General features: G+C 37.1%; 1 protein-coding gene and 1 long non-coding RNA gene across 10 annotated transcripts in view; one reads left to right on the top strand and one right to left on the bottom strand.

The window, feature by feature from the left end:
* The window catches only part of NAALADL2 (N-acetylated alpha-linked acidic dipeptidase like 2), a 421,951-nt gene that overhangs the window by 355,132 nt on the left and 41,252 nt on the right, over window positions 1-25,567 (top strand). For 8 of the 9 annotated variants that reach the window (XM_042041852.1, XM_042041853.1, XM_042041850.1 and 5 more), the window contains one exon: window positions 3,675-3,770. In XM_042041852.1, the coding sequence (XP_041897786.1) occupies window positions 3,675-3,770 (96 nt within the window). Of the gene's footprint in view, window positions 1-3,674; window positions 3,771-5,122; window positions 7,336-25,567 lie in introns of those variants that run through there. The other variant, XM_042041856.1, reaches the window with a different exon arrangement.
* Window positions 1,751-11,658, bottom strand: LOC121670912. Its single transcript, XR_006018326.1, has 2 exons — window positions 10,758-11,658; window positions 1,751-1,883 (listed from the first exon to the last, which is right to left on the bottom strand). It is a non-coding gene; the product is annotated as an uncharacterized LOC121670912 (long non-coding RNA).

Here is a 25,567-nt window from a genome sequence, read left to right as displayed (position 1 = left end):
TAAAGATCGTTTTTGCAGATGGAGCATTATTGCTGAGTGGAGAAACCTCCATTAACTGTTACTTTCAAAACAAACAAACAACAAAAAAGCCACACCCCCCTCAACAGCACAAAAAACCCAAAAAAACCCAAAAACCAAAAAAATGGAGATACTTGTGTGTTATTCACCAGGTTAAGAACAGATGTTTTTAAACCATCCTTGATGGCAAAGTGGCTGAAAAGATTCATTCTGTTAAGAACAGAAGGATATCTTCTTGTAAAAGCAGGGGAACATTCATCAGGCAAGAAAAATCTATTCCGGTGTGGAATGAGAGCATATTAAGGAATTATTACTTACATAATTTGAGTGCATAATTTGACAATTTCTCTAACTGGTAATTTTACTGTTTCTCAAGTAATAGTCCAGAAAAATAGTCTTGAGGATTCAGCATTGTCCTGGCCTAGTAAAAAAAATTCGCAGGTATTCACAGAAATAATTGCAGTTCTAAGACAATGTGTGGTAAAGTTTGATATTTTTTAAACTTTTTTTTTTTATTTAATGACAGCAAAATAAATCTCTAAAGCATGTCTTGGTCTTTATTCTGTTTTACATTAAATCACCAGAAGTGCTGTGGGATTTTATTCGTGATTTAAAATGCAGTGGTTGAAAGTTGGCATATAAATTGAAGGCATGTTATAAGAGAGTACACAAGGGATGGCAAATTTAGTACCTTTAGAAGGTGAAACATTTTGTTCACTTAATTAGTTGGGGAAGGATAAGTTAAGTTAGAAAAATGAGTGTAGTAAATCAGAAGTGAATTTTAGTGCAAGTGTCCATCATAAATAAGCAAGAGTAAGCCAGATTTGGGGTTTTGAGAGATTTTCACCTGCATTTTTTGATCTCCATTTAATTGATTCATATATCAATTAATTACTGTCACAAGACCCAAGGGCAGCAGGAAATTGGGTTCAAATTAAAAAGAAAAGGAGACAATTTGTTTTAAGATTGAAAGTTGAATGTTCAGTCGAAGTTTAATCAGAAGTGACCCATTATTTGAAAAGTGGAACATCAATGTCATTCTAATCACACAGAATGCTTCATTAAATGAGTATTGAAAAGACCAGGTTAACTGGTCATTCCAAAAGGAAGACGAGACAAAGGGAGGGTTTGGAAACTCACTTCCAAATACATGTTATGCTTGTTCATTTCTCTTCTGATGAGTTTATAGAGGGAATTCAAGGATTATTAGGGTGATCCTTTTTGGATTGTAAAGTTTGTATGATGAAAATGTAACTTCATCTCAGAAGAGCAAATGTTCTTAATCCATTTGGATAGCTATGAACTGAAAGGAAAATTAACAGAACACAATGAAAAGCAAAGGAGAAAATTTTCAAAGCATGACTGGAAGTTTGGTCTCCTAAATTTTAGGATGTCTCACAGTGGTCTGGCCTTGAAAAGATTTTTCCATAGTTTGATACCATCTCCAGAGCATTCACAATGCATGGAAGACTCTGCCCTTTGTACAAGGTGGGGGTGATCCTAATGCCTGGCTGGGGCAGAGGAGGATGATTTGTGTTTAGGAGGTGAATGTGGGAGAGGATGAAGACAGCAGCTGCAGCTGTAGCTCCTACTGTGGCTGAAAAGCATAAAGGAATAATACAATTGGTTTTAATGGTTTTGATTAGCAGGTCGTTTTCTTGGTGTGCATTTACTAGAAATTTGCTTAGCAAATTGCTGTTCAAAAATACCAAAATACAAGACTCACTTGTTATTGTGAGCTTGGTGAAAGAAACAGTGAGAAGTGTGATTCTGTTTCCAGCTCTTGGAAGGTGTTGCTCTTCCTGTTAAATGCTGAGAGGTGCTCTTGGAACATCACTGGGACTCATCTCTCTGCCGTGTGCTCCCTGGGATAAAGAATGGACTTCTGTTAGTTAGAAAGTTCATGCAGCTTTCTCTGGTGAGCATACTGCTTGAAAAACAACAAAAAGCAAGAGAAACAAAGTTGGCCTTTCCAGCAGTTCTTTATGGAGGAGCCTTTTATGGAGAAAAAAAAAAAAAGAAAAAAAAAAGGCAACCACAACTGTTTCAAACATTTCCTTTTACAAGTGCAGAGCAAGATTATTTCAGATGCCAGAAAGCTAAACAGCAATCCTTTTCAAGCAATCCTTTTAGCAAGGAGGGTCTTGATTCCTTCTTGAGCAAAACCACTTGTTATGTCCAAATGTGTTTTGATTTATTTGCTGATCGTTGCCTATTTGTGTTGAGTTCTTCCAAAGGCAGAGGCTCAGGCAGCAGAGGCTGCTGGTTTACCTGGCAAGCTGGAGTCTAGAGTGGAGTGGGAGGAAAACCCAGTGAGCAGTGTCTCCCTGCTTTCCAGGCAGCTGATCCACCAAGCTTTAGATTCCAAAAAAAGGATATTTGTCGAGATGGAGCAACAGTCTGATTCCTGTAGCAAATCTCATTTGGTAGTCATTCCCTCCACTGCATCTCAGTAAGATACTCAAGAGTAAATATAAATAATGTAACTGTCTCTAAGTTATTGATTGCAATTATGTGACTGATGATGAACAGCATTAGCACCACCGCAGCAGAATGAGGGCGTTCCTCAGCAGCCCCCCAGTCAAATGACACAGCTCTGTAAACTGGTGTGCAGCTTGAAACAAAGATGAATAGTTATGAGTTAATACAGAAGTATGTATTTCATCTTTGTAATAAATGACTTCGTGCATCTTCTCCCTGAGATCTAAAAAAAAAAAAAATTCTGAAAGAAAAAATGGCTTCATTTATTTTTGTGATGCTTCTGTGACAAGTTATGCAACACACAGATGCATCACTGAACACAAAAAATTTGTGTGATGCAGTGCTAATTATATATTTATTTTTTTAAAGAAAGTGGTGGGAGTTTGCTACCAGAAATAATCTCCTAGAAATGAATGAAAATACTGATAGAATATGGATCATGAAGGCATCAATTAATAGAAAAATCTAACAAGCAAACTTGCCGGCAGTGTAATGTAATTCCTGTTTTAGGCATCTGGGCACCTTTGAGGCTTGGAGGTTTGTTTCGTATTGCTTTGCCTTTTTTTCCAGTCCACTCCTTGGCATTGGTTTCCTTGAGACAGTAAATATGCAAATAATGTCTTGATTCCTTGCAGTACAAGGAGAGATGACCATCATCTACAAACAATATATAAAGATTGTCTGGTATTAAAAGAGTGGTCAACCTAAAGTATATCATTTTAGGGAATTGACAAAAATCCCTCATTATATAGGTGGTATTACTGGATAGAGAACTAGGATGGTTGCAGAAGATAAAAGAGTATTATTTGATTATTGTGGTTACATTTCTTCTGAAGACTTAAATCATAACGTAGTTAATAAAATGTCTGATTGCTTAGCCCAGAATAAAAGCTGTGTGGATTTTTTTTTCTCCCTGGAGGCAAAATTTTTAGCTGCTTTGGGAAGCATAATTACAAAGACAACTGCCATTCCAGGAATAAAGTCGTAAGACTTAGGGGGTTTTTGCGTTTCTCGGGGACTCGGAATCAGTTAATCAGTGGATCGGTGAAATAAGTTTCATAATCTTCAAAACTTAAGAAAGATTTGAAGAGTTTTTCAATCTGTCAACAAAATCCAATAACTAATTGAATGAGGAAATCAATGTGGAATCCTAAAAAGCTCCTTCTTTCTCACAGAATTCCAGCTTTCTCTCCGAAGCTCTTTTTCCTGTGCATGCAACAAAAACTGAAGAGCTGGATCCCTCCTTCAGCCTGCACGAGACCATTGCAAAGGTAAGAGAAATGGAGATCTCATTTATACATACTTTCCTCTTGAATTTGCTAATAATTTTGAAATATAACCTATTTAATTTCCTGTCAGTCCTTTGAATGTCATTAGAAACTGTGGAGCTCTTTTCACTGAGATCCACGTTGGGAATATTCTTTACTGTTGCACTGGTCAACTTGTGTGATCAAAGCAGTTTCATGTGCAGATGCTTCTTTTCGTGTGATTCAGTTGTATTTTGCATGTTTCACGTTAAACTTCCTGCCATGAGAACAGGGCACTGAGCCCCAGTTGGTGGCAGGAAGTAGCACTTTGTTGCTGTGCATTTTCCAGTGGAAAGGACTCTCTGGGGCACCTTCACACGCAGGTTCTTGGTGTTCCGAGCTGTGGCTGTGTGTTCCCATGGCAGGAAGGGGAGCCCATCCCGTGGTTCTGGGGAGTTCCCTACAGAGGGGATGCTCCCAAAGTCAATGTGTTCTGACTCCCCTCTCGTGCTCCAGTAGAATACTCCCTCCATGTTAGTTATTAACACAATCAAAATTACTCCTTGCTCCAAAGTGCTGCTGCTTCTGTCAACTCAGCAATGTTTCTGCAAAGGGACGTGACTGCAAATGAGCCCAGCTTAATGGGTTTGTACACTTCTAACAATTGCTTACAAACCAGTGATGTAGGTCTCACAGATTTCTTTCTTTATTCAAAGCTGCTTCTTTTGCAAAAGCAGCTGCTGTTGAATCATCTTCTGGTAACAACAAAAGTAAATTCTCAAAAGATCAGCCACGTGTAGATTTAACATGTAGGTGGCTCAGTGTCTTTGGCAAAATAGACAGTGAATGATCTTGGGGTTGTGGTGGTGTTTCTTTATGTTTGTTTGTTTGTTTTTAATCATTATGTTTGCTTGGTTATTAAAAAAAAAAAAAAGCACAGAATCCTAGACATGATTTTAAAGCCTGTCAGAATGTGACAGTTAAGGAACAAGCACCAGACAAGAGTCTTCTCTGAAGCCCTTTTAGTGGAATTGATGTTTTTAAACCATCCTTGATGGCAAAGTGGCTGAAAAGATTCATCAAATATATTTCCAGAGTCTGCAGGAAATAGTTACATGATTATTTACTGCATAGTTACTTTGTGATTTACTAAGTAGTGTAATCGTGTGTAATCTGGATAATCTGAAATTTAGTATTTGGTCTATAATGTTGACCAACGCGGAAAAATTTCTTTGATACTTGACTTGAAGTATTTTGATTCTGTTTAAATAATTATGTATTATTTTAAATAGGGTCATTGAGCATTACAATTTTCTTTGATAAAACTTGATGGAGATTGCACTAAGATGTGACTGTATTTCCATTTTTCTTTTCAGACTGGAGCCCAGGAAGCTTTTATAAAGATGAATAGTATATGCAGCAGTGGAGTGACATCCTCAGCATTTAAGGGAAATGCTATAATTTAATTAGTTAACTAAGCAACCTTAATGCTGTTCCTTAGTCTGAAATGTCCATATTTTCATTGTGGTAGATGGGACCAAGTTATTTCTTCACAAGATTATGAATCTCTAGTTTTATAATAAATTACTCATTTCTGGGGGGAAAAAAAAAAAAAAAAAAAAACCTAAAAAAGGGAAAAAAACCCTAAAACTAGCAACAAATTATCTTGTAGTTAGAATTTCCAGTCCTCAGCTAGAAGTTTATACTCCTCAGTGGTTACCTGGCAAAGACCTGTTTATCACCCCTTTGCAATTGCAATTAAAGCCGGTGTCATACCTGCTTCAGAAATTTTAGCTTTTAAATTCAAAAGACTTTTCACACAAAGCTGGTTTTTTATGCTAAGAGAAATTAAATATTCAAATATAGTAAGTTCAACATTTGATAATTTTAATTGGCTTTTTTTCCATCAGAAATGGTTTATGAAAATATTAGAAACTATAACTTTTTATTCTTATTTTTCACTGCATATCACTCCGAGTCTGCTTTGCTTGTATGGCCACTCAAGCTGGTGGAAAAGCTTGTATTGATTTGAAGCCCTTCATCTCCATTAGGGAAATAGGATTTTAGGGATTTTTAGGTATTTTCCGTGTGTATAGCTTGATACTAAGTAAGGATGTAAAAATTTCAACATAGTTTTTTACAATAGGTTTGGTGTAAGAATGAATAATCAGCTAATTGTGCCGTGTGCTCTCTGGCATCAGTGGTTGCCTTAAGTTCATGAACACTTTGAAACGGAGGAGATTGCTGAATGAGGGGAAAAAAAAAAAAAAGAGTGAGAAATATGCAGCTGTTAAATAGATAGATCTGTAATCTGAGTGCCTAGAAGATCTAATTTGTCAGAACAATTCATATTATGATCTTGGCACTGAAAAGATGGATTTAGGGTGGATTATTGTGAGAACCAGGCTGATCTGAAGCATTCCAAGAAAGGGAAATATATAAGCTTCCTAGTGGTGAAAAATGAGGTATTCATTACAGTAGTGTCTTGCAGTACAAAACTTGGTGGTATCTTTAGTGAGATTTGCAGACCTTGTAATTTATCTATATATATTATACCAAGTATTAAAATGGAGACTAGGTGGCAGAGAAGGGATTTTCCCATTTGACCAGAAGTCAGATAAAACTCCTTCCTTGTTATGGAGTGCACACTCAGAAAAGTATGTGCTATTTTTAATAAATTTCATCAGTGTTGCTCAGCACAGTGTTTCATGGTAACCAGCTAATTCAGTGATTAACCAGTTTGAAAATAATTTTGTGTCTGCTGTGTGCTCACCAGAGTATCCTCATAAGACTGGGATCATGCAGACCCCTAACAGGGGATGCCACTGGAGCCACTTACCCCAGGATTAGCCATGGAATAATCTCATATTGATTGTTACTCTGGCAGGCACCAAAGTCATGAAAGCCACACCAGAAGTGACATAACCGGTTTTATGATGAGTTATGGGTGCTGACAGATAACTCTTGAGAAAATTCTTAGTGAACCTGATTATTCTACACTCCAAGTATGGAATTGCATAAAGTAGAACTACTCTAATGCAATTAACCTCTAAGTATTAAACGTAACAGCAAGAGGGAGGAGTGTTTCCATTTCTAGAGGAAATAAGGGGGTTTTGTGTAACATACTGTGATATTTCCATTTTTTAAAAATATAAACACTTCCAAGAAGATGACAGGCAGATTCTCTTCCTAAAGCAAATAGAATGAAAGGTATGCAAATGGAATAAAGAGGCTGGTGGACTGTTGGTAAATGAAATTCACATTTTGACCACAGATAAGGTGCAGCACAACAATATTGACTTGAGGCATTCTCTAACAGGATCATACTGTTCTGTTCCTTTGCAGCCTGGAAGGGATATATCTTCCCATTTACCCGTTTTTAGTCCCATTAATTCTCTAATGTAGGGAACACTCATTCATCTTGGCAATGCAGTGATGTCCATAACTTTGGTGGTTTCTTTCTCTGTAATCTCTCTGAAAATGAAAATCTGTGGTTTGGTGCATTCTACCTCTGCCAAGTATTTTGATCTTTCTGCACAGTGTCTGCCAATGAGCTTGGGTTTTTTTGTTTGTTTTTTTTGGTGGGTTTTTTTGTTTGTGTGTGGAGGGGTTTTTTGTGGGTTTTTTTGTTTGTTTTGTTTTGTTTTGGGTATTTTTGGTGGGGTTTTTTTTGTTTGTTTGGTTTGGGGTTTTTTGAGCACGCCAAGATAATGCAAGGTCTCAAACTCTTACAATTCCAAAGACTTTTGGGGTTTTGCATATTTTGAATCACTAGAATAGTACTGTCAATAGAACATCTGTGTGGCCGAGTTTTACCAGAGACATTTCTAACAGTGTGTTATTCCCAGTGTAGGTATTTCAACAGTGTACATTCACATTCCTGTGTTGTTCCTACTGCATTGTGCCCTTTTGGGATTCAGATCCTTCTTGATAAAGCTCTGTGGTGTTGCCAATGACCTTTGCATCGAGGCATCTGTACATCTGTACGTTCCATTGAGGTATCTTGTGTTTTCATTTAGAAGTTTCCACTGTGTAGAGACAGAGGATTTGGCAGAATTTTTTGATTTCTGAGCAGCAGAGACACAAAATTCCATCAGTCAGAGCTACAGCACCTAAAGTGTTAAAGAGTTTGTATGGTACATGCAGAACTCATCTGAAATACTGAGAAAACAGAAGTCTGATGCACCTGAAAATATCTCATATCCAAGCCAAGCCCAGAAAACCTTTTGTCCTTGCAAGACCCAGGCAGATGTATGGCAGCCTTCCCCCACATCACTGTGTGGAGTGCTATCTGGAAATTCTTCCTGTATGCTCTGATTTCCATCATGAAAATGTGACACTTTGGAGTGTCAATTTTCACAGGTAATTTCTCCAGTTAGCTTTGTTCAGTGATGTATTCTGTTAGATGCAATTTTTAAAATTCCTGTCTTCAGTGGCATGTGCCAGACTTTCTCATCATCTCTGTCTCTTCATCAAAGGCACAAGTTCTGCACAGACCAACAGAACTCTCATGTCTTTTTGAAGGTGAATTATGTTATGATCTTGTTCTTTCAAAACAAATTATTCAAGCCTCCAGCCAACAAACAGGAATATGGACTGGGGTAGGTGACAGAGGTGCCAAATGAGGTTAACATAGCAGAAGCTACAGGTCTCAGTGTATGAAGTGAGGACCAAGCTGGGGGCCTGATCAATATCCATATTTTAGACAGCCTACTGTTGATACTGAATTTTTAGATGTGGAGTTTGACCTTGTTGTGAATATACCAGAAATGTCTGGGGTACCATGTGTGTGCTCTGTCACACATGAAACCACCTGCATGGGTTTTTTGGGCTAAGAAATTGCACTGTGACTTGGGGCATCTCTTAATTTTTTTCTTTGCCCTCCCACAGCAGCAGTTCATGGTTTGTTCAGAGCTCTCCTCTGCCTCAAGGTGAGGTAGCAGCATAGGTGCAGTGTGATGTGCCAGTTGCTATAATCACTCCCTAAATTAAATTATTTGCTTTTTTTTTTTTCTGACCAGCATCTCATACACTGGCTCTGAGAATCTTACTGGTATTTATGGTTTGATGGTATTTGAGATGCTCAAAGCACAACTCTACTGTCTGTGGTGACACTCTGAATACACACAAACCCAGACTTGTCTGTGTTTTTCTGCAGAGCAGCACAGGCACCCAAATTTCACAGGAATGGTTTGATTTAGCACGTATTCTTTTAAGCACACAAGTGAGAATTTTTGTTTTACCTTTAGCCTTTGTGCATGAAAGAACATATAATCCAGTTCAAGCAGAGGGTAAATACAAACCTGCTGAAAACTCCCTTCTACCACCATGTATTTTATTCTGTGGCTAGTGTCAGCAGCAATAAAAACAAGAGCAAATCTGGTGATATAACCTGGCACAGTAACTTTGGGGATGCTCTGTGCATTGTGGTGAACAGGGAAGTAACAACATTCAAAGGAAAAAAAAGCTGTCTGGGGATTTTCTCAGCATTAGATGTGAGAGAGGTGACTTTGCTGCTAAAGACATGAGGTTTTCTGACAGACAGTCATACTGTGTTTGGCCAGACAGCATATTCTCTATGTGCTCCAGCCTAGTTAGGGGAGATATGCTTGGAATTTTTCAGTAGTTCTTTGTTCCTAAAAGCAAGTAGCCTCAAGGACTCTTGCACTTTATACTTGAACTCTGATGGATAAAGACTAGGTAATAAAAATAAGCTGAAATTGCAGAACCCCTGGTAAAAATTTGATGAACCAGCTGCACCATCCAACACAGCTTCACTTGGTTCAGTCAGGTATTAAAAACCAGCTCTATTCCCCTACCCTCTGAAATTTTCCATACCTTTTCTGCTGATATGCTAATATGCTTACTTCAAACTGGAAGAATTATTACAGGTCAGAACTAATTACATTTCCTCCTGTGACATATATTCTTAAGGTTGTGGGAAGATGTCAGTATTACAAGATTGTTTCTGGGCTTCTTTTTTTTGTTGTTGTTTGTTTTTACAACAACAGTATTACAAGTATTACAAGATTGTTTCTGGGCTTCTTTTTTTTGTTGTTGTTTGTTTTGAGTCACTGGAATATAACGCTTTCAGCTTAGAGAACTCTGACAACCAAATCAAAGTATAAATAAACAAAAAATATAAAATATAAAGGTATAAATCAAAGTATAGCTGCCATTAGTAGCATGGCTTGTGTAGAAACCATCCCCGTGGATTGTCTGTGTACATTCTTACCTGTTCAGTTCTCTGACTGAAAAGAGAAAATTATTTCTACATTCCTTAAATAGTTTTGATATTGCAGTAAGACTGCATGTTCTTTAAAAAAGTGATCATTGGCTTCTGTCAGTGTTTCTTAACCAGATTGCTCTTTGGAACTATTAGTTCCTGAAGTCCTCTTTTAGACCTAAATTGTACTTTGTTGCTCCCAAGATTTGTCTGCCAACTGTCAGTGAAAAGGAAGAAAAATATAATCGCATCATTTTTCAAACTGGAGTTGGAATTTAAGTGAAGGAAGCAAATATGTCAGCTCCATCTGATCCAATCAAACCACAGGATAAACACATAAGTTGATACATAATGTATCATCCTAAATCTTAGGATAGAAAGCCAAGATTGATGTTGTTTGTACATCTTATGGAAGACACTTTTTTACTGCAAATTACAGCAATCTGACTTAGCAAAAGAAGGAAGGTAGGAGTGAGAGGAAATGTTGTTTAAACCCTATTTTACATATGAGAAAATGAAATACCATGAGTCAAAAATGGTACTTACAATAACTGAGTAACTACTTCATTTCCTCACCTGAATACAGAATGAGCTTGTAAAATCTGATTTGTTTGACACTGTAGACAAAGACTGGGGCATATTTCAAAGCTGCAGCTAGATTTCTAAAGGTGGAATATGACAAATACTTGGGATTTGGTGAAATTTCAGCTACTGGCTGTGACCCACTGAACTTTTTTTTTTCTCTGTACTGAGGCCACAAGAGTTTCTGTGCTAGTGGGACTTACCCGCCTTGGAAAGAAGTTATGTTTTCCACAGCAGTTCCTTCCTTTGCAGTGCCTTGTTCTGGTTGAAATCTGACTGCAGCTCCATCTGCATTGGTGACAGGCTCTCAGGAAAGATGTCTGTGACAGGGGTCTTATTTTTTTGGGGAGGTTTTGTCTGCTTGTTGATGATCATGACTGTACAAAGAAGCCACTGTTTATAATTGCACAAGTCAAATGATTGTTTTCAGTTTGTCCAATAGTGGCTTTTTACTGTGTAATGAGAAAAATCTATTTTATGTCCTTTGCTTTTATTTCAAAAATATAAGTTTGCTGTGAGGGATGTCAAACAATTGGGCCTGTGCATGTGTTTTTTAAGGAAAGTCAACACATACACATACATTTATAGAATCGTAGAATAATTTGATTTGTATTCAGCCACTGAAATCCAACAACTTTAAATCTGAACAAATCTAAAAAAACTAATCTGAAGCTTGCTTCTCTAAGAGGTAGGAATAGGCCTGGGGTTATTTGAATATTCCCCCTGTTTCCCACTATCCTGTTCTTCACAAACTTACTGAATTTATCAGACTCTAATTCTACTAATCCATTCTTTAGCATCAGTACTACTGTAGGCATTTGTTATCAGCACACCTGTACTGAATTCGGTGGCTTTACAAGGAAGATGAATTTTTCTTTAAAGAAGATGCCAACGTTGTAGAGGGATGGTTCCTTTGGGTACTCTAAAAGTACTTTGTCTGTTGTAGCAGCTCTCTATAGGAGCTCTTCTCTGTCTACAGATCTTTTGACAAAGATGTCAAATCAGACAGTTCTTTCCCCAGTGCATGCATCTTAAAACATTAAGTTTCTACTAACAATAATGTAGTAACTGCTCTTTTATTTTTTCCTTTTTTTTTTTTTTTTTAATTTAGTGTATTCCAATTTACATTTGAGTGAATATGAGATAAAGTCAGTGGAACTTCAGTATGTGCTTTTGTACTAAGAGTTAATTAGCTGGTTTTGCAAACAACTTGCAGAAGGACCTGGGGAAATACAGCTGCTAAAGTGTGTGTTTCTTTGTTCATTTTAGTTTTTAGACCATACTCATAACTTCCTTTGGTGTACAGTTGTACAATGTATTCTAGAATGTTTTTCTTTATATTGTTCCATGATATAGCTACGATCACACTGCAGATCCTAAAGTTTACAGATACTGAAGTTTGCTTCATGAGCTCAGTCCTGAATTCAAAACCAAATTTTTAAGACTTCAGATTCTCTTAAGGAATTTTAAAGTGACAGATTTCCTTAGAAGGCCAATCCAGTGGTTTTAATCTTGTCCTTAAATGTGGACACCTGTTTTAGCATCAAAGTGATAGCTGAACTCTTCTGAAACAATGCTCTTGATGCTGAGCATTTCTTGGGATTGTAGCCATCCAGAGGGGGAGGATAAAACCAAAATTAAACATCTAGACAATGCATGAGAAATGTTTGTCCTGGGAAAAAGCTCCTAAGAACCAGCACATTATGTCCTGAGCTGAGGGGTGGAAGGCCTGAAGGAACCTAAAAGTAAAAGTTAAGCACAAACTAATGTCTGCCCTTATTTAAGTTTAGCCCATAAATCCTGGTCAGGAGCCAAAACAAACAGCTGAAACTTCAGATTTCAGTATGCAGTGCCATGGAATTCTCTATTTGCATTTTACATTGTGTGGCACTAATAGGAGTGGCTGGGCCTGTTTCAAATCCCTGCTCTTTGATGCCTTCATTGCAGATGTGCTGTGAAAATCTGATCCCAGTGGCAGATAACCTTTACTTGAAATTCTTATTCTGAATGGTTTTTTAACTGGTTATGTATGACAAACCTGATGTATTCTCAGTGATAAAAATCTTCAAGATGTTTTTGTAACATAATCCTGTGCATGAAACTGTAGTCTGCCCTTGTCCTTTATTTTCTTTTATTCTCTCTCCTAATACGTTGATATGCAGGCAGTTCAACTGGGTATAACTAAAAAGCACAATTAGAGAAGAGTATTCCCACTTGGATAACGAGGAGGGGCAGAGGCAAATAGACTCCTCCAACCAGGGTCAGTTTGGCCTTCAGGACTCACATGCCCAAGTATGATCCCATTTTCCATTTGAGTCCAACAGAATAGATTCAAGCCTGTGTGTTAACATTAATGAGATTTAATTAACCAACAGGAGTGATCATCCCACCCACCAGCAGTTCCTTGGGCCAGGGGCTGGGTTTTGTCTGTAGCAAACTAACCATAAAACCAAGCAGTATAAAAGATATACTTTCCTACAGTGGAAATGATATTTCTATTTCATAAGCAGAGATCGTATGCTGGCTATGAAGCTATTTTTTATTTTAATACCTTCTTGTAAAACTAATGGCTAGGAGTTTCATAAATTGCAGCCTAATTCCAACCATGCACATATAATATTGATTTTAAAAGGTGCAGCATCTGTATCATCTGCTGAAATAATTTTAGTTCAAAATTTAAACTAATATTACAAAGTGCTGCATTTGGACCTAAAGTGTTTCATGACAAGAATCCAGTGGCCAATAAATGAAAGACAACATTTCAGAAGGGTAGATGAAAAGAAGGGTAGAAATTGTTCTGGGGTGATGGAATAGTATATTCTAGTATGCTGCAGCCTTTTCCTCATCTGAAAGTGATATGACTGTAGAAATAGAGAGAAATGTCTTCAAAATCAGGTTACCAATAAAACTGTATGTCCTGAATGATGCTTACTATGAGGACTCATTCATCAAAAAGTAGTTTTTTCTTAGTTATGTGATAATTCTTCAATCTCAGAGAGTCCTGGTCTTTCCTGAGATGGAAGAATAGCCTGTTTATTTTGTTGCTGAGATATATCAGTAAGAGGTGTACATGGATATCGCATATGTATATTCTGACACAGTGCCAAAGTTCTGCTTAATCTGTTTTAAATTATCACAGGTAAGCCATAAAACAATCTCCATGTTGCTACAATCAGATGTGATCCATCCACATTTGTGGGCTTACTTCTTTAGAACAATGAAACTCTGAATGGAGAACATTTGCTTTCTTGTGACAAAACAGTTCTAATTCCTAAATGGCCAAGTAAATAGCAATACATTTGCATCTGACTGGCTTTTTAAAAATTTATTCAAAGCCTTTAATTGGCAAAGTCATTCTTCTACTGGCTTATTTGAGCTGTCTATACACACAAACTTCATGAAATCAAAATAAGTGGAAAAAGATGACTAAAGATTATCTGCTCAGTGATATTTTCTATATTTTTATAAGATATGTTAAATATAACGCAATTTTAATTTTTTTATTAATTAAAAGAGTACTGACAGTTGTACACTGTGGCAAACTGTACCAAACAAAAATTGACTGGCTTCTTCTCAAATTAGCTTATTTTTTTCAATAGATCACGATTCTAAGGGGTTTATTGCCTTTTATTTTAATAAGAGCTTTAGAACACAAAGGTGAAGATTATGTAGCTTGTATAATTTGTAAATTATTTTTAATTATTATTTCCTCTCTAAGATGTTTCCTTGAGACACCATTTTGAGGAATCTATTTTTAATAACATTGTGGCATCTGTCAAGGTGCCAGCATTTCTTAATCATTCAGATTTCACTTTTTAAAACTACTGATTAGTGCCCTCTGTTAGAGAAATGCACCTGACAAAAACAGATGAGCCCAATCTAAATTTGATTATAGTCCTTGTTCCGTGTACTTCACTGAAGTTTGCTCTGGCTTCACCCAGTATAGGAGCCAATGGTCGACATGAAGAGTGCATATCAAAAATACTGGCTGGTTTCTTAGCTGCTCATGAAGTGTTTGAGCCTGGAAGTGAAGATGCACTCTCGGATTTTCAGGTACAAACTGAGAGGCAGCAGCTGCAGATCCAACTCTTTATAATTCAGAATAAAATGTGTTGTTTTGTTCTGCTTTGTGAATGCCAGACCTGTTGGGAATTCAATTATAAACCATATTCTGGATCCTGTTGGTAATCCCCCAGCACTGTGCCATGCTTGAGACAGGAATTCAGTCCCAAGGCTTAAAAGGACGCAGAGGAGCAGTCTGCAGACAAAAGGCTAAATACTTATATTTATGCAACTGAAAAACTTGATTAGACTCAGTGGAATAAGTGCTCTGCTACAGAAGTTTTAAATGTCATTCAAAAGCAAAATTGATTGAATCAACATGGAGAAAAGTTTCTTTTTCTTCTATTTTCACTTCAAGTAAGGAGATCATTCCTTTGTATGAGCAGAAATTGAGGCTCAGCACACTATGGCCTTTCGTATTTGGGTATTGCTCTATCGTGAGATGATCTGGAAAATGAGTTTTTAATAGAAAGCCTGTATGTAATATAAGGAATTGTATAAATAGTATTAAAGCAAAACAATTTATGTAAGTACTTAAAGAAAATGTAGTAACTTTCACTGCTACATATCTGGTTTTTAATATAATTTATTGACCTTATCATGGAAGAACATCATTGGAATTTAACTTGTCAGTTCAACTTTTTTCCTGCTTTTTAGAGGTGTCTCAGGATGAGTAAACAATTCTTAAAATAATGAGAACTACTTTCTTCCACCTGTCTTTATTACATCACTTCTGATTCCCTACCTCTTCCCTTCCTGCCACCTATATCCCATCAAATTCTGATCTGAATGCCAGGTTTTAACACCTGCTGTTAGAACTGGATTTTCAAAAGGCTTTGAAGCTAATGTAATAATTAAGATCATCAGATGTCTCCATTGTTGAATGTTGCTGACTTTGTGGTTTCCTAGTCCCCCTAAGCCAATCTGGATGCTGCCACAGAGTGAGCAGGATTAGGTTCAATCTGACTGAAAAGTAATCATTTGGGTTTGCTGTTGGTTTTGCTCTAGGCTTTGTTTTGTTTTCAGCTCTCAGATCTGATTTGCCATACAAGCTTTAGTGCCTGTGGAAAGATGACAGTGAAAAGTGCATGTGGAGCATGGCACAGGGGTTATTCCAGCAACAGCATAATTTCTGTTAGGCTTTGAAATCTGAACTGAAAGGGTGTTAAAATTGGCCTGAGGAGGATTAGTTCTTTGCATGCAGTATGGCAAGTTGATTCCTAGATCTGCTTAAAATGCATGCCTTAAATTTAAATCGTCCTTTCCACATCTGTTGTTGATGTTATTCCAATAGAATTGTAGAAGCATCGTGGCTAAACATGCCATGTAATGACAAATTGCTGTTTTTACCAAAAAAACCCAACAACTGGGGTGTTTTGTGAATGGAGTGTGATTTATTTTGAACTTTGAATGAGAACATGAGAAACAGATTACAAAGGCTTTTATGAAATTCATTATTGCATCTGGACTTCAAGAACTCACTGTAGAAGTTTTGATTGGAATTTATAAAACTTGATTAAGAGTTGATGTGTGAGGGCTGTGTGAGTAATTTTAAATTCTGGTGCTAACATCTGAGCCCCAAAACTGCGATTTAGAAATAAATCTATTGCTTGTAATGGCAATGTGCATGGGAAAAATCAAAAACTAATCAAACTTTATTTAGGTTTTATTGGTAAGATTTACATATCTGTTATGGTTTGTATAAATCTGTTGTGGGGTTTGTAGATAGGCTTTCAGATTAGTAAATCCATTTGGACAATATTTGCTGAAAACCTAAGTGATATGCATTACTTGGCATTTCAGGAAGTATATGCTTTAGTGAAATTCCTAAAAACGCTTCCCCATTTTAGTGGTGACAGTCTTTATGGTGAGTTACTGAAAACTGAGCTCTGTGAAAGCAGATTTGCATCTCCCAGTTTTATTAGGGAACCACTGTTTTTATTTACCACTAATAAACTGGTTTCATAATGCAGCTTTAGTGTTGCTTAGTATCTAAAGGAGAATTAGTTCCCGTTCTGTATGTTTTAGAAAGCTCCTTTTCAGAGTTAAATCTAACACAAATCTGGTCAAGCTTGACTTCCAGCATAGTTTGCTGTTTAGTTACTCAGACTCCAGCGTTTTTGTTGTGTGCTTTTCATTTTTTGCAAACTGTGTCACTTGCCACAAGTTGCAGTTAAATAATCACAGTTTGTCTAATTGGGGAAATTACATGAATAAATGAAAGACAAATTAATATCTGTTTTTTTAACAGAAAGCTGTGTGTTCAAGGGTGCATGGTTTTGGTTTGAATGGCAGTGTCAGGTGATAATTTTCTACAGCCAGGTTATCAGATACAAAGAGGATACAGCCATTTAAAGATTTTTGCTTTCCCATTCTGGATAGCCAAGACAAGGACTGTCAGCAGGAGGACAAAGCTGGTGGAAGAGCTTTGGTGGAAGAACACAGGTCCTGTGAAGAGCAGCTGAGGACTTTGGGGTTGTCTTGTTGGGACAAAAGGAGGCTGAAGGGCAACCTGCAGTGACAGGACCTGTGGGAATGGTGCTGAGCTGTGCCAGGGGAGGTTTAGACTGGATATTACAAAGCATTTCTTTACCAAGAGGGTGGTCAGACATTGGAACAGGCTTCCTAGAGAGGTGCTCGCTCCCCCAAGCCTGTCAGTGTGCAAAAGGCATCTGTACAATGCCCTTAACAACACTCTTCAACCTGGTCAGCCCTGAGTTGGCCAGGCAGTCACACAGAATGATCCTTGTAGGTCCTTTCCAACTGAAATAGTCAATTCCATTCTATTCTCTGTGGATCCCTTCTCCTAGGCTTTTTCTTTAACACTGTTCACAAGCCTGGAAAGGTTTGACAATGAGTTTTACACCAGCTTTGTGAAGTCTCATGATTTATAATCTGGTTACCCAGCACACAGAACATGTTTTTAATAATTGACTCTAGAAATTTGCTTGTTCCAAACATCAGCACTAAGCAGCTTATATGAAGCAAGAGGGCTGAACTCTTAGTGAGAAACACATTTTGTATCTCTACTTCATCAGTAGCTTTTATTTAAAATGACAGCGAAGTGAAATGCAGTTAGTTTGCTGTGTCAGAGGTCACATTGCAAGAGGTGAAAGCACAGTACACAGTGCTGAAAAGTTCCTGGGAATTTCTGCATTCCTCTTCAGTTGATTCATGGGAACTTCCTTCTGGAAGAAAGAGCCATGATCCTACAGCAGTGCTCCAATCTCAATCAATACTTTTTTTATGCTTTTTAGCATAAAAGCTAATAATTCATACAGTCTCCAGTATTAACAGTTGCCATTCCTAACAGCTATATTGTAATAAAAAAAGCAACATGATAATGAATAAGAGATTGTAAAATTATATGAGCATGTTAAGACAGGTGTGTCTGTTGGAATCAAAGATCTGGTATGAGGAGCTGATTAGCAACTATTGCAAATACAGTAAGATTAGAGCTGCATGAAAGAACCTGAATAACAGGAGTGTACCTCTACCTGCATCACTGGAAAGGAAGGAGTAAATTTGAATTTAAATGAACACAGCCTGGAGAAGATCTTGAGTTAAATCATGAGAATTTTGGAATTAACTTTCACTTAGCCACGGAATGCTTTAAGATTGAGTATCTGGTCTCCCTGGCCAATTCAAATTTGAATACTATTTATCTTTTGTGAAAGTGTGATCCTAGAAAAAGTACTTCTCAGCTAGGAAAAGAGCACATAATGAGAAATACATGGTGAAATCATTGATTGAACCCCTCTCTACAGCACAGTTTGATTTTGGGGTAATTGGAGGGTGAGGTCAGGCCTTTACATAAATATAATCTTTTCTAAAAGTGATGAAGAAAATGGGCCCACAGAAACATTCTGTCTCAACTGACATAAGTGACATTCTTCTGAACGTGGAGTTCCAGCCAGTGCACTCGTTTTGATTGACATATCTAAGGGTAATTTCAAGCTTTTTTCTTCCTTTTTTCTTGAGATACACTGAACAAACTTGCAGCTGACAGGGTCTCATATGAGATCCTAATGAAGCAAAGAGAATGAAACATTTCTTTTTATGCTGAAGTGCCAAAACTGTAACGACATTGTATCATGGTTTCCAAAAAATATAAAGATTAAGAAAGCTTGCTTGTAACTCAATAGTTATTTTGCATAATGTGGTGGACTGAATGCTGAATGTTGAGGAAATGAGTTAATCAAACTTTTCTGTCTCATCTCTTTTTTGCCTTTTTCCACACGACCCTGGGAATCTTTCATTTGCGTTCCCTTTCTCTTACAGGAAGAAAATCTCTGTCCACAGTAGAATCTCACAGGACATGGGAGAACCAATTATTTGGCAATATGGGACTATTTCTAATTGTTTTCTAAGTAACAATTCTTTTTTTTCCAGATAAAGAATGCTATACATATTTTTTTCAAGTGCTTATCTAAACCAGCCTGTCTCAAAGTCTCTGTGTTCCAAATGCTTCATTTATATCACTTCATTTTAAAATGAGCATTATCCTAAATCCGTAAGTTATTTGCTGTTCCAAACACCACTACTATATCAATGAAACCCACATAAAAATAGCTAAATGTGAAAAAAACTAAGTTGTCCAAATACAAAGTAGATTTTGCTAAAGTAGCAAATTTTAAAAGTAAATAAAATTAGGAATTTCACTTACTTCAAAGCTTTAAAATTTCCTTCACTGGAAGAATTTTTATGATCCAATTAAAAAAACCCCATCAATTATTGAAAATTTCTTTTCAAAATTTCCCATTTTGCCTTGTTACAGTAAACTGGCAGTGCAATGCTGACAGGATTGTTCTTTACCCCACTAAGAATACTGCTGTAGTTCTTTGAAAGGCTCCACTTTCAGTGATTTTCTATTGAAAATTGGATCACTCCTGCTTATGTCGAGAGACTTGAAAGGATGAAACCCCGCACAGAAATATTGCAACATTCTTCTCTACTGTGTCAGAAGTAAACAAACTCACAAAACACAGTCCCAGTAGCAAAGAAGAGAGCAAGAGTGTGACAGCTGAAAGAGATTATGTTGGGATTGGATATTAGGAGGAAATTCTTGATGGTGGGGGTGGGGAGTCCCTGGCACAGCCTGTCCAGAGAAGCTGTGGCTGCCCCATCCCTGGAAGTGTCCAAGGCCAGGGTGGATGGGGCTTGGAGCAACCTGGGATAGTGGAAGGTGTCCCTGCCCATGGCAGGGGGTGTTAGAGATGAACTTTATAACCCATTTAGTTACAGTCTACCTTAGAGGCCTCATTTCTTTCCAAATTACAGTATCCAGTTAACAGATGAAATTATATATACTATAATTTTTAATGGGATAATTCCATTTCAAATCTTGTTTCTTGCTATCTGGCACATTTTTAAATTAATCTGTATTTGCTGGAGAAGTACCAGGATACTCTAGAGCCATTTGTTTTTCTTAGTTAAACAGAAGCAAACAAAAATAAGATACTTGGGTACGGCCAATGTCTGAATCCACACCAATTGCTTTTCTCTCATCATGCTGTTTGAGTTATTAAATCATCAGTCTCTTATTGCCTAGGTGTCACAAAAGAAATTCAGCTTGTTTTTTTTTCTAAAGCAAAACTCTGGAACATGTAACTTTTCTCCTCTTGGTGCCTTCTGCTGGGCTCTACAGCCACCATTTTTCCAGGCCACAGGGCAGGAGAGTGAAGGACTTGTTAAAGGTGCTTGGCTGAGGCTCTTCAGCCCCCATAAATGAACTGCTGGCAGAGATGTGTCTTGTGACTTGGGAGGCCTTGACTTTGGTCTTACTCAGCACTCATGTCCTGACAAGAGAGATTATCTTCTTGCTTGCCTAAGAAAACAGGTTCTTACACTGGCAGGAGCACCCAAATTCTGACAAGCTTTGGACAGTTGTGTTGCAATTACGTAACAGAAAACAGTGGCTACATGGGCACATTTTTAAAAACTGAGCTCTAGTTCCAAATTAAAGAGAAATAAATCTGTGTCCCATTTAATATCCTATGCATTCAACCTGCCCAGAAACAGGTGATATGTTGTTAATGATCTACTTTTCATCTCCCATTTCTATGCACAGTAAATTGCTGGTAGGTTTCCCTGGTGGACTTTTAAGAACAGAAACCAATACTTGCAAATTCATGCAAAGTTTTTAAATAGCAAGCCTTTAGAAAATATTACAGTGCATGAAGTTGTTGCCCAATCTATTCAAAATTGGATCAGAAACCAAAGCAAGGAAGTGAGAATCTTGGTGAGGAACACAAAAAAAGGAAACATGTGGGTTTGATCAGTATGTTCAATTTTTTTTTTTTTTCCCCCTGCTTATAGTTCAGCTATGTGCTTTTATTCTGTTCTAGCATTTGGAGGGGAGGAAAAGAAGCATAAATGATAACAAGAATTTTGTATTCTTTCACTAAACTGGGATCTCCGTTGTCTTGCTTCTGCAGAGATGTTTTATCCAGTAGCCTAGTTCTGGGTTAGGGTTAGTTTTGCTACACAGTGAGAAACTATTAAATAAATCTAGTGGGCATGCAGCTGGGTAGGTTTTGGTTTTTTGCTCTTTTTTAGATGTCGTCAAGAAACATTTTTTAAAGGCCTGTAGTTTCTTTCTTCATATTCTATCATTTTCACTGTGTCACTGTGGGAAGCAGGGTGATTCTGTTTACTGCTTGTGCTTTTCTTTGCCTCAGTTACTATTAAGACATATCTAAATTAAAGGTAATTATGAGCATATATGAAATAAAAAACTTGCATCAAATCAGTGGAGAATGAATACATGCTTAGTGTATCACTCAGAAAAGCTGTGACATATGCTGCTGAAATATTTAATTAAAAACCTTCAATTTTTGTACATTTCAGCTTGAATTGCTTCACTGATGTAGATCATAGGAGTAGAGCTGGTCTTGTGGGAATACTGTGGGAACAACAAAAACTACCTCTTTGCCTTAAAATACATCCTTTACTTGTCATGACTTTCTAGTATCTCATTTAAACTGTTTATATCCTCATGCCTTTTATTGTATTTAAGCAAAGGGGATTTTAGGGAAACACCTTAGAGCTTTAGAACTTTTATAAGGAAAAGACATAATTGGCCAAATTAACACTGTCACAGTCCTCACTGCTATGCAGCATTAGTCTACAGACCTTGGCAGTGATCATTGCTGGATACACATCCTTAACATACCAGGAAAGGCAATTCACTATTACACATGAATTAGACTGAAATCTCTGTACTTTTTACTGGAGACTGAGAGTCCAAATCCATGTTTAAGGAATTTACACAGCACTTCAGATATTCCACTCTGGTTGTACTGCCTGTCTTTTTTATCTGCTTACCTACAGCATCTCATACTGGCTATAAATGTTCTGGCACACTGCAAAACATCTCCACTGACTCCAACTCCAGGAGTTGGGCTCCTTGGTTGTGCCCAAGGCTGTCATATAAGCAGAACTCTCAGGAAGCTGCTAATGAGCATTTTCCATATTCTTATTCCTTATATTTCTTCCTACTTTCATATTGTCAAGTGTAATCCGTTAAAGGTGTGTAAATTGCTTTCAAACAGATGATTGAAATTTATAATACCTTGAATAATCACGTTTCTCTTCAGTACATTACTTGCAAGTTGTGTTCCAGACCGTCAGATAGTCTCACCTTAATTTTTAAACAGCAGCTTCAAAGGGACATAACACGTAGAGAACCCTCCTCCAGAACAGCCCTTCTCTGAAAGATTGTTTTAATTTAATTTCCCTGTAAACCTCTTAAGGTGTAAATTTAATTTCTCTGTAAACAGTTAAAGGTGTAAGCTTACTTTTTCCTCTTTTTGTTGTTTTTTATTTGTTTGGTTGGTTGGTTGGTTTGGTTTTTTTTGGTTTTGTTTTGTTTTGTTTGGGGTTTTTTTGTTTGTTTGTTTTGTTTGGGGTATGTTTGTCCACAGTCTTTCTCAGGCACTCCGTGCATTTCTGTTGGAGGCTGTTGGCAGGGTATTAGCCTGAGGAGAACTCAACCTTAGAGCTCAGCTTCTTCTCCATCAGAACACAGGTCTTGTGTGTCACTCATAGGAGAAATATGGAAGCAGTCATAAAAAACTGGAAAGTAAACAGAAATACAGTCATTTGATTTACAGGTTGACACTTGTCATTTTCACCAGGAGGTAAAGAAAACAGTGAATTTCCAAAGGTTGTAAGAGTTGAAGGCAGTACTTCTTTTAAAATTTCTATTCTCAGCTTGGACAGTTCCCTAAATTTTCATAGAAACTCTAGAAAAACATGTCCTTGTTATTAAGCTATTTCTACCAACTTTTGAGTTTTATTTGAAGATGTGAAGCAATACCACCTTTCTGGAGAGAAACTAACCAATGTTTAGTACTTGCACAAGGAAATTTTTTTTCTAACCTCACTTTGAGTCCTTGTTAATTCATTGAAATCTTTCTTAATTAGAAGGAGAAAAATACATAGTGACCATTCATTCTCCTCACTCTTTGCATGAGCATTTCAGAACTACTTGAACTTAAACTAAGCAACTCACTAGCAAAGTTCTACAAACTTCTAATTTTTGGATGTGTGATTTTCCTGTATTTTCTGAAAAACAGAGCAAAGCATTGGGGGTATATATACCATTGTAAAATCCTGCAGTCTCTTCTGATCCATAACTGTGTTTCTTGGACTATTTTTACCATACTTTCCATAGTTTTAATGGACTTTGAAGCTTCCATTCTTGTATGACTAGGTAGGTAGAAAAATTGTTGAAGTGTGACTTTGAGAATGAGCAACTAATAACTTCAAATTTACTGCCTGTTCCAGTAATCTTAGTTTTCAAAGTGTCTCAAAAGGCATCAAAACTAGAAATCTGGCTTTTAGAGTCCATGTAGGCAATACTTGAGATGATTTTGAGGCATGAGATTTTCATAAGAAGATTTTAATGGTAAGAAAGAAGCTCTTTCTCGCTTTCAGTTTGGTTGGTTTAGTCCACTGAGTTGTGTTGCTTTTCTTGCTAGGCTTAGTGGTTTTAATTCAAAGAAAGTAATGACGAGAAAAAAGCAAAACACATCCTTTACACTGCTAAACAACCACAGTAATATGTTTAGAGAATGTATTGAGCTGCCTAATCCAAAGCTCATGGAAACTGAAAGCAGGTTGATAGCAGTGGGATGTAATTAAGCTTTGCTGACTTTTTTGTTTTTAACCCTTGTGAGTTAAATAAGATCACTTTTCCTGGGAAGCAGATAGTGAGGGAAGGGATGACAGTATCAGGGCTGAGATAAGAGCCAGGGTTGGCTGGTGTCCACTCACGTCTTTGAGACAATAGGTGCTTTTGAAAGGTTATTTCAAAGCTCAGGATCCATTTCCAGAGGGACTGGTGGCACCAGCAGGTAAGCAGTGTGGGATCTTGCTGACTCTACCACCTTTATTTAGTACTTGCCATCTAATGTGCAGTGAGGAAACACATTTTCCAGTTAACATCTCCAGCAATACAAGAGGATTCTTTTTAGTGGACTAAAAACCAAAATTAATTCTAGACTTTTTGGGTTTTTTTCCAAGTCAAGTTTCAGTCACACTGAGCAGTAAGACACAAGAGACAAGATTGTGTTAAGAGTTCTGCTGACCTTCACTGTTAAAATAATGCCTGTACGTAGTGCAGATGACTACACATAGTTTTTTTTATTTGCATTAGTCTAGACAGACTTTGTGACATGCTGCTGACTTTCTTTCTTCTCAAATATGAATTCAGAACGAAAATAAAACACCATGGATGAGATACTGTGAACCATTATGATAACTCATGCTAATTGAAGTTAGATTTCAGGATTTATGAATTATCTCTGCTCATTACATTAAACTAAAGAACTTTGAGGTCATTTAGTCCATTCGTGCTGGTACAATATACTTACTTCCTTTCTTCCTAGGTTGTATTTAACTACAAAGAGAAAAGTCTTGTGCTGCTTTATTTGATGAACTGTTCCACAATCCAGAATGACTTCTCACAAAGTTTTTTTCCTTCTCCTGTTCAATAGAAATAGTTGTCCCTTGATTACATCACTTTTAGTTGTTTCTTTTAATTTTTACTTGGAAACTTGAATTTCCTGTAACTACTGTGTTCTTGATTTCTTTGGTAAAAGAATCCTTTATTTTGAGATCAAAGAATTCTGATGTACATTAGCACTTCAATTATAAGCTGCAGAATGATAGCTGAATGAATAGGGTGAAGGCTTTTTTAGGCTAGCAGGGCTGGCAATTAGAAAGGCTTTTTCATGGCTTGCAGCGTAGTCTATTTTTTTTTTTGTTAAATATGGCTATTATTGTAAATGAAGATTAATAATCACTAATAGCTACTGGGCTCTTTTAATGTAATATTCTGCACAAATAAAGCCCTCAGCTTAGATGGTGCTGGTGCCCCCCTTCATCTCCTCTTTTGCAAATGTCAGTTGTTATTTAAGCAGAGTAAGCAGAAAAGGCAATTAACTCTCTGTCTTCAGTCAAGTTTAACCTCTGTCTCAGGGACATGGGGGTTTTGTGCAGAGAATTGCTGGAGGACTGGGGGTAAAATAAATGGTAATAAATCAGCATAGTATAGTGGTCTAATTTAATATTGTGTCTAGAGTCTGCTGTTCTCAGAATGGAAAATTTAAACATTTGGGAATGGACAGACACAGTGATGCCTCCAGACTCCCTTGGGACAACCGTGTTGACTGTGACCCTCAGCAGGACCCAACTAGCAGCCCTTAAAAACAGCAAGATTTAGTGCCATTTCCAGTTTTCCTGTTTCAAATATCTTGAGAGGTCAGTATTGATGAAGTGAAATGGAGTTTAAATGGTTAAGAAACTTGGAGTTTGTTACTTGTTACCTACTCATTTTGCCTAATGAGTGAATTCTAAAATCTGTCAGTTTCTAAAATTCGTCTGCAAGTGAAAACTATTTTTTTTTCTTTAAACCCAGTGTCAAATACACATTCTGATCAATTCC

This window comes from Corvus kubaryi, unplaced genomic scaffold (genome assembly GCF_017639235.1).
Source record: "Corvus kubaryi isolate FWS band 111438036 unplaced genomic scaffold, C.kubaryi_AGA036_p1.0 37397, whole genome shotgun sequence".
Taxonomy (NCBI): domain Eukaryota; kingdom Metazoa; phylum Chordata; class Aves; order Passeriformes; family Corvidae; genus Corvus; species Corvus kubaryi.
Note: the sequence above shows the minus strand (reverse complement) of the source record. Positions and strands in the feature narration are given on the sequence as shown.